The sequence below is a fragment of the Lontra canadensis genome, unplaced genomic scaffold (genome assembly GCF_010015895.1).
Source record: "Lontra canadensis isolate GAN:19392208 unplaced genomic scaffold, GSC_riverotter_1.0 scaffold73, whole genome shotgun sequence".
NCBI classification, from domain to species: Eukaryota; Metazoa; Chordata; class Mammalia; order Carnivora; family Mustelidae; genus Lontra; species Lontra canadensis.
The window spans coordinates 8,880,659-8,896,928 of NW_022631067.1; the positions used below are offsets into that span (position 1 = coordinate 8,880,659).

The following is a 16,270-nucleotide window of genomic DNA, read 5'->3' on the forward strand; positions in this document are numbered from 1 at the left end:
ATATAAGGAACCACTGATGCAGTAGTTCTAATAGCATTCCACCATCAAACAGTAACTGTTCCTTCAGTATGACTCGGTAAAGCACCCATAAAACCTCTCATGTGACAGAACCACACAAACCCACTTTTAGCCATTTCAGCACCATGCTCTGTCTGAGGCCAGGAGCCAGGGCGCCTGCAAGCCAAGGTCGCATGTGCAGCGTGGGACGGGGCAAAAGCAGTGGTTCTGCTTGGAAAAGCTCCTTAGGACCCTGCTACCCATCCGTCTTCCTTCCTCTTGAGTTCACTTTTCTAGGTGGGCACTGCTGGGGTGAAAAGCGTCTGCAAAATCAGAGTTGCTAAAGAACCACGAAGCTCTTATGGGAACAGATCGTTTCAGTATCATCTGTGCAGCACAGATAATATACTGAAGAATTTGAGGGGCAGAGACAGCCCCCAACATTTACCCTCTGTTCATACAGTCCTGTTCTTCCACTGTACTTGCATAGGGATGCCACCTGCCTAGAGGAGGAATCCCCACAGTCCATGCTGATTCTAACCTAACGTGAGCCTCCCGTAGTTCCCCCGCCTCCTTGACTGATTAGGGAGAGAGGCAGCTTTCAGGATGGGAAGGAAGTCTCTGTTGTGAGGCAATGCCTCTTCTGAAGCTCAAAGGTAAGGCATTTGCTATTATGTTTGAGTTACAGAAGAGAGAAAACAGAACTGAATTTAAAATAAGCAATCCATTAAACTTAATTTATGATTAACAATAAACTCTAAGAAAGATCTATATACAGGAAGAAAACCTGTACCATGATAATCATAAACTATCACTAAAAATTAAAAGCGTAAGAGATAGGGAGAGTTTGTGATGAATGATCTTAGGGGTGGAAATCAAGGTTTTGTGATCAGCATTTTATATATTAAATATCTCAAATTAGCAATTATAAGTGTTACTATAATCCTAAGAATATTTGAGGACAGTAACCTTATTACTATTCAAAATTACAAACATGGTAATTTTAACTCCTAATCAAAAGAAAATTGGAGGTTTTTTTTGTTTTATCATGTCCGCCTGTTTTTTTGGTCAGTATTTTTTCAACTCGCTTCTCAAGGGCTTAGTATAGGGTTAATTTAATGGAAATCATTTTGTACCATTAAGTCTTGAGCAACCCTGATTACGATTTAAAAAGCTAGTCAAGAGCAATCTTTGGATCAGAAATGCTGAAGTTCTCTACAGTAGATACTTAACAGTAAGTGTTTCTAAAAAACATATTATTTCCGCTATTCACCAAGTATTTTGACAGTGTCTAAACAATATCCTTGAAAGTCAAATCTACCTGCAAAACTCATAATTGTTCTTTGGATAACATACTGTTATTTATATTTTGGTTCAAAAATTATAATTCCTTAGTTCTTAAATTATTAACTAAATTCAAAACTTTAATATCTTTATACAAACTAAAACAGCTATTTTAAAGATCAAAATCATACTGGAATGCTATTTATCATCTGTTAAAAGTAACTATATTTTTTCATATGAAAATGAACTTAAAAAAGGTAACCTGCATTTTCCAAATGAAAAGTCACTGAGACCCAAAGGACAAACCCATTGAGGATTATGCACCAAAAGCTGGTTGGTATTTTGTTCTGGCAATAAATTAATATATAGATCTTTTTGGTAATGAGACTGTAAGACCAGGAGAACTGGGAAGAGGTAACTAGTTGCGCAAGTTTGTTATACATAAAGCTTTCCTAACCATCAAATAATAACTTTCTTATTCACTTAATAGTCTCCTATCTTATACAGCCTGATCCAAACAAAATCCACCAAAACTCCCCAAAAGATCAACCCCAAAATATACAATTGGAAGAAAAAACCCCAGCTATGCTTTTCTGATAAGCACCTTCTATTTTTAATGGGCTCCTAGAAAACCTTTTCTTCATTTTCTAAAGCAGTGGCTTTCAAGCTATTTTCAGGATGACCCAAAGATAAACAATCTACAAATAAAAAGAAATTTGTTTTATGAGTCTGATGAATGACATTTACTACTTTATTTTGTTTTCATGTTAAAGCTAGTTATATTTCATTAAATGAATGTACATGGCCCAGAAACAGGCCACAATGTTCAGCCCACAGTGAAGCAGATATTCCTTTAACTGGAAAGATGATTCCCAGTGGGGCACTTTGTTTGAATAAAGTGTTTACCATTACATAACAATACAGACATTATAGAAGTTCTCTTTAATAAAGGCACTCCATCTGTTCTAAAATGGTGATACCTAGTTTCACATCACTGCGAATTAAGAAAGAGCTATCTTTTATTTATACCTTAAAACGCAAAATCTTAACAATGCTTCTCGTCTGAACAGGAGAAATCAGTAACATGCTGAATGATGCCGGAGAGCTGAGTATGTATATCCTTCCACTAAGTACCTAAGAAATAGAATTCTGCTTTTGTTTTGAGTGAAATTTGGCTCTCTCAGTCAATTAGAGATTGTCTAATAAGTTGTAGGGAAATTATGGTCTTAAGCCTGTTCATATTCTTAGAGTCAATTTTAACCTGGGGTGGAAAGTCCTTATTTCTGTTCCCATCACCCACTGCTCTGTCTCTGCTCCTCCAGCATGATGACGCAAGAGCAGGGAAGAAACTTTTTTTCAAATTCCTTCATAGTATTTTAATAATCAAATCATCCAATTTAAGAATGTTTTTGGGGCGCCTGGGTGCTCAGTGGGTTAAGCCTCTGCCTTTGGCTCAGGTAATGATCTCAGGGTCCTGGGATCAAGCCCCGCATTGGGCGCTCTGCTCATCAGGGAGCCTGCTCCCCCCCCGCCCAAATAAATTAAAAATCTTCAAAAAAAAAAAAAATGTTTTTGGACTTTAAAAAGAATTGTTTTGGCTTATATAGCTAAAAAAAATTACATTAATTTCTCTGTAGGATTTTAGATATGTAAAATTTCAAATATTACTATTTGGCATATCTGTAGCTAAGAAATGAATAGCATTACATTTTTTTTCTAGACACACATAAAATAGGGGTCCTTCCAGCAGTTTATGGCAGGAAAAAAACTTCAGGAAAGCAGTACGTCAACACTGACAAGCTAAAAGCACTATACTGCAGAACTTAAAGAAAGGAAACTAAGGGAGAGATGTTTTTAAAGATTTATAATAGGTGACAGAAAAAAAGTTTAACTAATATGCAAATAAGGCTTTAAGACATCTTTTTCAAGAACTGACAATCAGTACCTTTTTAAATTTTCCTTGTCGTTTGGCTGCAGACTGCCCCTGGGAGTTAGAAGGACATTCTGTAAGAAAACATGCACAATCTACACGGGATGGAGACACCGTCTGTCTAATTGTCTTCCAGTTTATGTCCCACATGCATTTGTCTCCGTAAGAAGGGTCAGGTCTACGATCAAAATGGCAGGCTTTTAAAGAAAGCGACATTGCCACTTTCATTTTAATAAAAATGTAATCAAATAGGTTATTCCTAAGGGCAAATGTTTTCAACTCTGTATTTAAAAAATCGAGCACAGCAAAATCTGTTAGTTATCAAAAAGCTTTTAAAAACACTAAATTTTAGCTGACAGTCCAGAGTCTGATTTCAGGGAAGTCACAACAATCATACATGCCCAGGCATCATCGTATTCAAGGTGACCATGAAAGGCAGAAGAAGTGAAACAACACTCACCTTCCCAACTACCAAACCGGTGAGAAAGGCACAATATGAGGTAAGATTAAACAAACAAGGTGCTGACAAGTGCAATAAACTCTATGCCTTTAGGTTTTGCTTTCTCTCAAGAAAATCTACCCAGTAAGTAGTCACCTGGTAAATAGCAACTACAGTTAATCCCATTCTTTTATAGTTTACGCCTCTGTAACAATAGTAGGAAGTAGTAACTACCTCTGACTTGCTAAAAATGCACTTTTAGTGACAATGCTTTTCTGTCATAACCGTCACAAAGAAGTAGACACCTGAGAAGAGTTATCTGGGTGAGAACCCCATCTCCCCATCCAGGGAGCCCACAGTTGGAAGCAGCCCTGCTGCCCAGGAAGTGAAGCCTACAAAAAAAGACCAGGACTTCTTAAATCCGTCTATGAATTCCAGTGTCGTTAACTACTGATTAACTTCAAATGACACTAAAGTGTATCTATAAATAAGTACAGTTGACCCCTAGACAACACGGGGGCTGGGGACACTACTGTCCCACCCAGTTGAAAATCCTTGTACAGATTCCCCCAAAACTTAGCTACAAACAGCCTACTGTTGCCTGGAAGCCGTAACAATACATACACAGTCAAATAACATATTATTTCATATATATTCTTAGATTAACAATAAGCTAGAGAAAATGTTATTGAGAAAATCACAAGGAAGAGAAAATGTATTTACAGTACGCTACTGTATCTACTGGAAAAAAGACCCCACATATAAGTTGACCGCGCAGTTCAAACCCGTGTTATTCATGGGTCAACTGCAGTATCCAATGAAATGACACTCAAGAAATGTCAGGGTAAACCATTTTTCCAAAGCACAGAATTCCTAAGTTACGCCTCTAAGACAGCGGTAAGTGACCTCTGGTTCAATAGTGGCAAGAAGTATACTTGTTATATATACTTGTAAAGATGCAAGAAATCTATTCCATCTTGGTAAGGGCATTTATGATGCTGGCATCAGGCAGGAGACCACTATGGAAGATCTGATGCTAAGGAGAAATGTAAAACTGTAAGAATGACAACTTCTATCCGCATTGAGCTAGCGTGTGACAGAACATGACAGACCCACATTAACACTATTCTCATAATAAACTTGCAATGAAAACAGATGGAAAAGTTAAAATAAGTACCTACTCAGTTGTAATGTTTACCTCAAATTTGTAACAACAAGAAACATGTTTTTAATGGCGTAATTTTAAAGCTATACAATAAAAGGCAATGCCAAAAGAAGTATCTCCTAATTATCTACAATTATGCAAAATTCTAACTAAGAGAAAGGTCTGTACAAGTGAGAAAAATACTGCTTGTTAGAAATGTTTTGACTGGTTTTCTAGAAGTAACCCAAGACCCGACTTATTTTTATATCCACAATATTATATTGGTTAAAATTCCATAAAATGTTGTAACTTCAAACATCCCATTCGCTTAAGCCAAGTTTAATCTGGACCTACATGTTTCAAAGGGAGCTCAAGTATATTATTAGCCATGCAAGGTATGACTAGTTCAGGGCCCAAGTACTTACGCCTGGAAAAAAAAAAATACTAAATATTTTAAAATACAATCAAGTATTAATTGACCTTTGGGAAAAAACTACTTAATTTTTTTTTTTTTTTTTCCCCAGAAAGAGCTTCTCTTTTATGCGTTAAGTGTGGGATTAATTCCCATCTTTTAAAGGAATGGAAATTTTGGAATAGGTAATTTCAGTGTTAAAGAAAAAAGGATACTTACAGCTTTCTTCCCAAGTTCAGTCTTCGATAATGTTAAGGATCCTGCAAGGTAGCATCCAGGTCCCGCCCCTTTAGGTATTCTAATAAGAAAGTTCAAAAGAGAAATAAAAGGAACTAAAGAGAAAGTCTCAGAAAGATAATCAAGGGGCAAAACATCAAAACAATTGCATTCTGAAATAATTCCCATAGCTCGGTTTTCAAAAATCAAAGGGAGAAATAATATTACTCTAAAATGGTTAAGTGACAACATAAATAAACTTAGCTCAATGAAATAAGCTCACATGAAAAGATTACAGTAGATACACATTAAGTGTAAGCAACACTATCACTTACTTGTCATCGGGTAAGGAAGTAACAAAGAATGGTTGGTTATATTTGGGTGGTAATGTCAAATTACTTGATTTCTTCTTTCCTAGAAGTGCAAGACTATGATTTTCATGAATATCTAAGCTCAAGGTATTAGACAACCTATGAGAAACAATGAATGGAAGATCTTTAAGACGTTCCAAATCACTGATCTGTTCATGACGAATCTGTAGTCGAATTGTATAATCTCCTTTCTCCAGTTTCAAAGAATACTAAAAAAGACAAAGAACATTTGGAAAAAGAAAAGTCAACAGAAATTATAGCCAAGTCAACAGAAATTATAGTAAGAGGATAAACAGGAAGTTACCACGTACAGAGCACTTACACTATGTGAGGAAGAGTGTGTATGTGCACGCACACACACACACACCTACACACAAGGGCCTGAACATGCAGGTGAGGAAAAAGGCCCAGGAACATCACTTGAACTGTCCAAGGCCCCGTGCAGAATAAAGGATAAAGGAGCTGAAGGCAGGTATGGCTCCCGAGCCCTCAATTTCCCACATCAGGCTACGCCCATACTCTCAGCTAAGTCAGTGTCTGCTCAAGACTGATAAGCAATGTTCTTCTAGTTCGTGAGTCTTCAGAAACATGTAGAAACCACCACCAAAGGGGTGCCCAGGTGGTTCAGTCATTAAGCATCTACCTTCGGCTCAGGTCATGATCCCAGGGTCCTAGGATCGAGGCCCACACTGGGCTCCCTGCTCCTCCTGCTCACACTCCCCGTTTATATTCCCCCTCTCTGTGTCTCTCTCTGTCAAATAAATAAATAGTATCTTTGAAAAAAAAAAAAAAAAAAACCACCACCAAAACTAGCAAAATTGAAGTGCCATATAACACCTAAGACAAATATATACACATGTGTATACACAACTGGTCATCTTTATGTCCCAACCAAAGTGCCACACCTCTTTATCACAGACGGGAAAAACGGAACCAGCAGAGATGAAGGAGTACAGATCTACTCGGCTCCTCCTAGCTAACATGCTCAGGAGCACGGCACGCCGTTTCCTCTGAGATTTTAAAAGCAACAAAGTAATGGCACTGCAATAACCCAGTCTGTACTGCGATGTGACTGGGCTTGAAGGAAATCATTCCCTGACTAGTTAACTGAAAAAAACCTGCACAAATTATTTTCATTATTTGGCATAAAATTATACATGTTACAGGAAACACCTCATTTCTTTGTAACAATGTATTAATCAGGGATGAAACTTCTATAAACTGCATGATTAAGGGGCACCTGTGTGGCTTAGTCAGTTGAGTATCTGCCTTTGGCTCACGTCAGGATCCCAAGGTCCTGGGATCAAGCCCTGCACTGGGCTCCCTGCTCAGTGGCAAACCTGCTTCTCCCTCTTCCTCGGCTCCCTCTGCTCGTGATCTCTCTCTCACTCACTCACTTTCTCTCTCAAATAAATCTTCAAAACAAACAAACAAAAAACCTACGTGATTCAAAGTTTTTCTGCCTTTCATACAATACTGCCAGCCAAGCACTGTGTTGAGTACACAGCTGTCTCAGGAAGAAATAAATTCGAAAGTTCTAATCAACACTAATCAACACTTGGCACTGCCATACAATGGTTTTCATCCAGTTCAGACCCTGGATCACTTCAAGATGCTACTATCATCTTAGATGATTTGCTCTTAGTCTTCATGTGGTGGAAGCAGTGGGGAGGAAGAAGAAATAATTAAAATTAAAAGCTACACCAGGGGTGTCTGGGTGGCGCTGTCGGTGAGCATCTGACTCTGGGTTTCAGCTTGGACCTGATCTCGGGGTCAGAAGACTGAGCCCTGTGTTGGGCTCTGAGCTCAGTGCTTAGTTTGCCTGAATTTCTCTCTCTCTCTGCTCACCCCCTCAAATAAATCTTAAAAAAAAAAAAAAAAAAAAGCGGCTATACTGGCTAGTGCTTGCAAGCTTCATCCATGCACTCCTCTGTCCCAAAACTTGATGTAGCTGACTTACATAAATGAGAGGCTGTCAAGACAACTAACTGAGCTTCCAGTAGTTGTCAAAGAACCAAATACAAAACTATAGCATTAAAAAAAAAAAAACCTAAACCCACAAAACCAAAAATTATCATAAATAAGAAATCAGAGATTCATTAGTTCAGGGAAAGCCTCAGTTAATTCCAAAAATCACTGCCAATCTTCTACCTGATGTGGATAGGCATCTCCCGAACCCATCTGTCTTTTGTTCTGGTCAAATATAATCCACAGTTGGCTGTCAAATTCTGATTCATATAATAGTTCACAAAGTAGCGGGCAGCTTGGAGTTACTTCCCCACTCTTGGGCTATAAAAGAATAATAAATACTTAATATGATTTATATGATTTTTAATGTAGATTTGTAGTACTGTTATTGATGAGATTTTTACAAGTATTAAAAACATTTTCTTCTGGTAACCAATTTTAAAAACATAGAACATCCAATACTTTGGCATTAATTAAAGGCATTTTTCTTTCACAAGATTTTAAAAATACAAACCTAGCTATTTCTAAGCATTAATAAATATTCTTCAGAACCTCTAATCACAGGTCAAATGATTTGACAAAGTCACTGAAATCAATCATCTCAACATTAAAATCAAATTTATATTATGCTTCAACGAGTTTCACTGGAATCTTACTGATCCTACATAAACTCTTGGATTCTACATTTACAAGTAGCCTCAACTACCTTTACTGCTCATTCATCTCAAGGGTTATTCTGACTTCTCATTGTTTTAACGCCTGCCTCAGAGAAAAACAACCAGACCCACTAACGTAATCAGACAGCATCTGGCACTGATGAGACATCGACCACTAGACAGTTAAGACTAGACAGGTACCGCTGAATAGGCAAGTGCAAAAACTAAGGCTTAAAGGCCCAAAGGCCAGGTCACCACTAAATTAGAGTCAACGACTTCAGACCCAAATAGTTCCCGGACCATCAGAAATGATAATTTCCCAAAGACTAATTCCAAATTAACCAGTGTTAATTACTTGACTCTATTTTATACACACACACACACACCCCTATACTAAATTCCTTGTCCTTCCATTTTTGACTTTATGATTCATGAACAAAATACAGAAGTTCATTTTGAGGTTATTCTTTCTTACATAAACACCCACCTGATGAAAGTTGTATGTCAGGACCATCTCATAAAGCTGACGATTATTTGGCAACACATCTCTTGATCCTAAAGGTTTTGTCTTCGCACTCAGTGGGCTGTAATTAGACAAATGCAGAAGTAATTTGATTCAGGAGTTCATTTACTGGAGAAATAAACACAGCACAATAAGTGACAACATGCATCTTTAAGCTCTGTCCTTTTTGGTAGATTTTATATTGTAATCATCAGCTTCCAGAATTCTTTACTGACTGAACCATGGCAATACGTAATCTTTAGTTTAAATTCTGCAATATTATGGAAACATTTTCAAGTGTCAACAAACAGCGCTTCACATAACTGGATCCCAACATTAGGGAAACAACCGCTAACAGTGTTAAGGCCAGGCAGGTTTTGACTTGCAGTCTCCTGTCCACAAACTGCAGATGGCAATGACATGTCACGGGAGGGGTCGTGCAGATGCCACACTGAGAGCTTCACACACTTGCTACCTAAGGCTCGAAGCTACTGCTGGGGCTGTGTCTTAGCTGCCAGGATACCTATGCTGCGAGTCAGAAACTGCATTTTCATCTCCAGCATTGAGATGATTTACGGAGTGTAAGAGTGTAAGAGATGTCCCCGCTCCCACCACGCCAAAGTGCAACACTGGCAGCCCTAACACATCAATGATACCGCAGGGTCTGGACCCAGCTCTTCAGGGTGATGCAGGGAGCCAGATCTTCATACTTCAAGGAGGACTGAACATCGAAACGATTGATGCCTTCCGATGCATGCTACAAAGGAGAGTTATCAAATTAGGTTCTCAAACTTTATTGATAACAAACCACATTTTTTAAAAAACATTTGGACCTAAAATAAACCTCTGTAATGCCAAGTTTATAAGTGTCCTTGAGCAAAAACTACTGTTATTTCAGAACCACTGCCCCATTAACATTTAAATAAAACCAGTGAGATTATTTTTCAAGAACACCAATAACTGACATTAAAAATGATGGAAATGTGGAACTTACAATGTTTAACTGAGGAGCAGTACACACTATTCCATGGAAAGAAATGGTATAATCAATATTGACATCACTAAGACTTGCCCACCAACGAGCAATGCAAAACTCAATTGCTTTCCCACCCTGTAAAGAATAAAAATTACAAATATGTAAATCCATTTTCTCATTTTCCTTCAAAATACAGATTATAAATAGTAAGTGTTTTAAAGCAATTCTAGCTTTCAGACTTTTCCTATTTGTACAGCTGTGCGTGGAGTTATACAATTACAGTTGCAAAGACAGAGGACAGGCGCTTAAATACACAGCTATCTACTCCTACGGTGCTTGTCACAGAAGATCGGAGACAGCTTTTGGGAGCACACAACAAAATAATAGTGAAAACAAACTGGAATAAAAACTTCAGACCAAAGGAAAATGATAAGAACAATGATAAGAAAAGGTGCACTATAGCTCCATAAGGCACAGTCAACACCCACAGCTGAGTCTGGGGCTCAGGGCTGCCCGGCAATCAAAACAAAATGAAATTATGCTCATTTACATCTTTCTCCCTATTACAAAAATTAAAAACAAAAACTGTTTATAGTACTGAGTTTTAAATTAGGTTTTGTAGTAATCAGTACATTATAAAGTTTGAAGACGGGTCAGAGGACACTAACAGACAAGAGCACGAGCAGCAGTCATCAGAGACCTAAAAGACACAGGAAAGATGCGAGCACCGCGTGACCACAGGAAGCAGCAGGCTTAAGAAAGAACATCAGGGGCGCCTGGAGGCCCAGTGGGTTAAGCCTCTGCCTTTGGCTCAGGTCATGATCTCAGGGTCCTGGGATCGAGCCCCGCATCGGGCTCTCTGCTCAGCGGGGCGCCTGCTTCCCCCTCTCTCTCTGCCTGCCTCTCTGCCTACTTGTGATCTCTCTCTCTCTCTGTCAAATAAATAAATAAAATCTTAAAAAAGAAAGAAAGAAAGAAAGAAAAAGAAAGAAAGAAAGAAAGAACGAACATCAGTGTATTCCACTCCCATGAAGGAAGAATACAGCCCAGGAAAGGATGGGGACCCCCCACACAGAGGCCATTCTGGTGGGAAGCAGTGGCGGCTTTACCTAGACAGCAGAACAGCCTCTGGCAGTGTTAACAGCTGGGCATTAATAAAATAACAAGTAGAACAATATTAAACAAGGAAATAGTCTCCTGTGTGATGAGGAAACAGTTCCAATCAAGCTTTGCAGTGTAAGCCATCACAATGTAGCAGACCAGCACTTTCCTTTGACTACGTTTATTGAAGAGTTCAAGTGATTAATATTTACCTCCGACTTGGTCTCAAGTATCCCATTGAGACTAGCCACCTTCCTACTTCGCTTATTCAGCATTAATAAAAATATCCAGCCCCAGTACAGTCTGAATGTACAAACTGTAAAATCAAATTCCAATACTCAGTCTTAGCCCATACCAAAAATAAAAGAAAGAAATCATTTTGGGGATTTCAAATTGGTAATTAAAATTCAAATTAGTAATTAAAAACTTACTAAGACAGGAAAAGCTTCAGTCAGTGTTCCTTTTTCTGGAAGGGAACAGAACTTATAGAACTCATGACTTCGATATGCTCTTTGCTTCACGAGCTGTACCGCGTGAAGAACAAACTTGGCGGACACCTCAGAGGAACACGAACACACGGTGACTTCTAAAATGAGGGGAGGAAGCCAAGTTGTAAACGGACACGTGACTGTTCGCATACCAACTCTTTAGAAAGCAACATCTCAAGAATAAAATGATATATTCAAAAGAAATCTGCGTATTTCCTTAAAAACAAAGAATCAACAAAAACATTAATCACGATGAAAGGGTAGGAAGATAAACAAATCAGTATTTAAATTAACAACCACTATGCTGCAAACACCACGGAACAGCAGGTGTCCATGGACGGACACAATGACCCTAATCAGGTCATTTTTAAAACCCTTTACCCCTCTGTGCTATGGGGAAACTTGCTTTTAGCTAGAAACCAACCAATTCCTGATAAAAGAGGATGCCTAAATTCCGTGTCTATTTATTCAATTTTATTGATAACTTCCTAGTCTCTCCCTCCTATCTACTTCTAGAAAGTATGACCATCAACTACACATTCTCAGCTTTACTCTGAGACCGAGGTGGAGGGCAAAACCAAAATCACTGTGAAGCAGAATCAGCATCTTATCTAATGCACACCCACTCTAATACAGGGAACTTAAAGCAAGGCTTACGTCTCTGGTTCACAAGGTCAAGTGGGCGCAGAGCTCTGTGAACCTAATCAATTGCTAAGAATAAAAAATCTAGTGTTAGGACAGCATTTCTAATTATTTGAAATAGGATACATCTGTAGTACATTTTTTTTTTTTTTTTGCTTTATATCCCCCATTTTACTGACACACAACTGACAAATAATGTTCCGTAAGCTTAAGGTGTACACTGTGAAGATTTGATATATACATAGATATTGTAAAATGATTATTGTAATAAGGCTAGTTAACACATCCATCACTTTGCATACTTACACCAATTTTCTTTTTGGTGGTGAGACTATTTAGGATCTGACTTTTAGCAAATTTCAAACACATAATACAGAATAGTTAACTACAGTCACCATGCTGGACATTAGAGTCCTCGAACTTACTCACTTTATAAGTCAAAGTCTATACCCTCTGAACACAATCTTCCCATTTCCTCCCCCTCTCCCGGTACATTCTAATCTAAGACTGCTGAAAACTCTGAGCTACTTCCATTCCAGATTATTCTATAAATTCCTATTTAAAAAAAACTATTTTCAATACCAACCAAGTCATAATTAGAGCATTATAATTACTGGCATTTACTGTTGAAAAGATATCAGATTCAATATTAATTAATCATAGATTTTCCTTTAGTATTCTTCATGTACATTTTATCAGAGCTCACTGTTTGACAATTCCATGGGGCCCTAAATGCATTAGGTAGCCCAGAGTTGTTCAACAATACAACTCTGACTCTGATCATTAACAGATAAAGTATTATTCTAAACTAAGTTAAAACCTTGAATATTAAAACATCTTAAGATAGCTTGGATGATTTGATGTATGAACCAGTGCAAAAGAGTATGAGATCTTAGAATATTTCAAACTTAACAGCAAATATAGGGTGTCAGATATAGTACTGTTATGACAAAAGCACAGATTAGAGACATATAAACTTCCTGTGGTCATAATCCTAGCAGAGATAGAAGGCAGATAAAGAAAGTGGTCAGGACAGACTCAAATGTTACTTACCAGCCCATGTTGCACCCTCAGGAACCTCAATAAAATGCCTTCGAATCTGACCAGGTTTAAAATGTACATCTGTCAATGCCAGATCATAATGTGATGATTCATTTACTCTGAAAAAAAAAAAAAAAAAAAAAAAAACAAAAAAAAAAAAACAAAAAAAACCCACAAAGGGCTAAATGAGAAGCTGTCACCCCAAAAACGCTTTATTATCACAAGCCCACTGGTACTCTAGATCTTACTGGTTGATCAGAAAGAAACACAGGGATTTAAAAGTTGGTTACAAAACAGTGTGCACAGCATTATCTCATTTTTGCAACATGTCAGCAGTGATATAAAGTTCTGGATAGCCCAGTGTAGATGATTTTTCTTTTTACTTGTCTATATTACAATTTGTCTAAAAGACACAATTTACAGCTCCCTCATTCACAGGATTTCCCTATTAGAATCTGAACTATCATGAGTCCTAAATATTAAAATCAAAGGTAATGTTTTGTATCACTACACTGTCTTCCAGCTCTGAGACTGGCATTAAACCCCTTGTACAGCTCCAGAACACCTCATGCCATAAATGACACAGGAAAGAAGAAAACTATTTTCATAGCACTTTTGTAAGAAACCAATGACACATAAAGGTCAAACATGTAACCTTCTACTATGGAAACCTAGAGAATATGCAAAGGACAAATTCTAATCAGTATGACAAACACTTAATGAGCACCTAGTGTTCACATGAGGCACTGTTAAGAGCTACAAATACAACACACAACACAAATACATACACAACATATACAAATACAACACAAATACAAATATGACATTCTCCTCTGCCCTGGCCAGTTTCAGAGGACAGAAAACCACCAGAAACATTTAAAGTAATATGCTCTGGGTGGACAGGAAGTGTTCGTGGAAAAGACATAAAAGGTACTTGGTTCGTGGAAAAGCTTCCTGAAGGAGATGATATCTCAGCGGATTCCTGAATCTTAAAAATTATCTTGTCTAATATCCTACTGGACTTCAGGGAAAATCTGCCTGAGAATTTAAGCATTCTACAATTTCTCCAGGTGTGTATGTCATTCTTTATCTCTTGAATTTCACCCCACGTTTCTTACGGGCTGACACCTGCTGTGCGATGATTATTTTCCAGCTCACTCACTCAGGACCGACCGTTAACTGAGAACTCCCCATTGTCCTCGGGATTCTCATCTCATCTCGTCCTTCACCTACTGATCTGGTTTGATCTGAAGATACTGTATAACAGGCTCCACGGAGGAACTGGTAGGACACAGGCCCTGAGCTTTGAGCGGCCCCACAAGTGGGGTAAACCAAACCTGACAACGTCCTGGCTCAAGTCGGTGCCACTGGCATGTACGAAGCGCCATGAGGAGCAAGAAGGGACTCCCTTCCTTGGGGAGGACTAGGAACGAGCCACCTGAGGAAGCCTGAGTGCCAGCGCCAGTGACTGAGTGCAAAGGTGCAGACTGGCGGGCAGGTGACAGGAAATGCTGGCTCTCGGGGACCGCTGTTCGCTATCTGAGAGAGCACGATCCTGGGCAGGATATACTTTAAACAGGAAGCAGTATGACAGAGCAGAGTTTCTTGGTCCTGGGGTGGAAGACCAGATGGGAAGGGAGAGTCTGGAAACCGACAGGAGAAATGGAAGAACCACAGAAAACAGTGATCCCACAGACAGGAGTTACGACGGTGGAGGGGGGTGGGGGATGGAAGAGGGACGAAGGAATACTGTCCAATACTGCAGACGGCCAGGCAGCTGGGGCCACCGTCAGCTCCATGGAGTTTCGGTGCAGGCACAGGGCACGGGAGATACCTCTGGGGATTCTCACAGTCAAAAAGCAATAGAAAGACCACGTGGCACCTTGAACTTTGTAAGCAAGAAGCAGAACTAAAGCCCAGTTACCTGATTCTGCTCTATCCATCTTTAAAAGTTCACACTATTTCCATAAATAGCCATTAAAAAATTGCACATGACAGTAAGCTGTTGGCAACTCATTACTTACTTGGTTGCTATAACGGCAGTGATTGGAACTCTGAACAGAGGACCTGCATTGGGGGATGCTATATCGTAGCCACAGACCTTGAAAAGAGAGTAAGTTTCAGTAGCCATACACTTTTACGAGAGAAAAAAAAGTGACACCTATTCACAGAGTAAGTTAATCTCACATTAAAATGTAAAGACCTTCAACACAAGTTGATGCCATTTTTTCTGGCGTCGGGTCACGTGTTTAACAGCACGTAAACAAATGCGTGCATAACCACCCCTGACCAATTCAAATTCAGACCCATGGGGAAACAGACGCCTGCCACACAAGGTACTTTTACGCACTTTAAAGAGTATTTAGAAAGTAGCAATGAAGATGCACCGATACCTCTGTGTAATGCAGTCCTTCTCTTAAGCCCCTGGGATCCACACGTATGTTGATGTGTCTACATTGATTCATGAGTTCCAGATGGCTGGGACACTGGACCCAAGATGAATTTGAAGTTAAAGCTAAATGGAGCTGAAGGGATATTTTTTCGGCATTTTCTAGCATGGAAAAGACCAAAAATTAAAGATTAGTTCTTTTTTCCTTCTCTTCCATTTTAAAAAGTTCAATCCTCTCCTAAAATCTAGCAGATGAGTTCAATCAGCTGTAAAATGTACTAGGGCCTGGGGTTCCAAAACACAGCTTAAATAAAGCACTCACAGAATCTTCCCTACATCTTAGGGCACTTGTAACCCATTCACACGTTTAGCCAACATGGCTGTAGCCTTAAAATAAGGCGTTTTCGTGAGTATCTGTCATTACTGCACGCAGATAACAGCATCTGACTGAAAGGAAGACGCCAAGTACGCAGTGGTGATTACTTTGCCTACACCTCCTTAAGCTGTGGTTCTCCCTGGCTGCTTCTACTTCCCAATCTCCAACCAAAACTCTCTCTTACACCCAAGTAGTCAGAGTGGCAAAGAAAAGGAACTGGACATTTGACTACCCCAAATTCGGTAAAACCCTAGGTCACTGACAGCCCAGGCTACTGTTTTCCTCAGTTACCAGGCTGAGCTGCGATGACACTGGGATCCCTATTTTGCTGCCACATC

The 16,270-nt window shown here is 39.0% G+C and overlaps 1 protein-coding gene across 6 annotated transcripts in view; it reads right to left on the reverse strand.

The window, feature by feature from the left end:
* The window catches only part of TPP2 (tripeptidyl peptidase 2), a 69,637-nt gene that overhangs the window by 14,960 nt on the left and 38,407 nt on the right, over positions 1-16,270 (reverse strand). For 4 of the 6 annotated variants that reach the window (XR_004385389.1, XR_004385390.1, XM_032881082.1 and 1 more), the window contains exons 14-24: positions 15,561-15,718; positions 15,192-15,268; positions 13,180-13,286; positions 11,428-11,582; positions 9,914-10,030; positions 9,576-9,676; positions 8,905-9,001; positions 7,945-8,082; positions 5,758-6,002; positions 5,426-5,504; positions 3,227-3,265 (exon numbers count right to left, since the gene is read on the reverse strand). Coding sequence is in view for 4 of the 6 variants with exons in the window: in XM_032881082.1 (XP_032736973.1) it covers positions 3,227-3,265; positions 5,426-5,504; positions 5,758-6,002; positions 7,945-8,082; positions 8,905-9,001; positions 9,576-9,676; positions 9,914-10,030; positions 11,428-11,582; positions 13,180-13,286; positions 15,192-15,268; positions 15,561-15,718 (1,313 nt within the window). In the remaining 2 variants the exon portion in view is untranslated. The remainder of the gene's footprint in view (positions 1-3,226; positions 3,266-5,425; positions 5,505-5,757; positions 6,003-7,944; positions 8,083-8,904; positions 9,002-9,575; positions 9,677-9,913; positions 10,031-11,427; positions 11,583-13,179; positions 13,287-15,191; positions 15,269-15,560; positions 15,719-16,270) is intronic. The other 2 variants (XM_032881085.1, XM_032881083.1) reach the window with 1 other exon arrangement.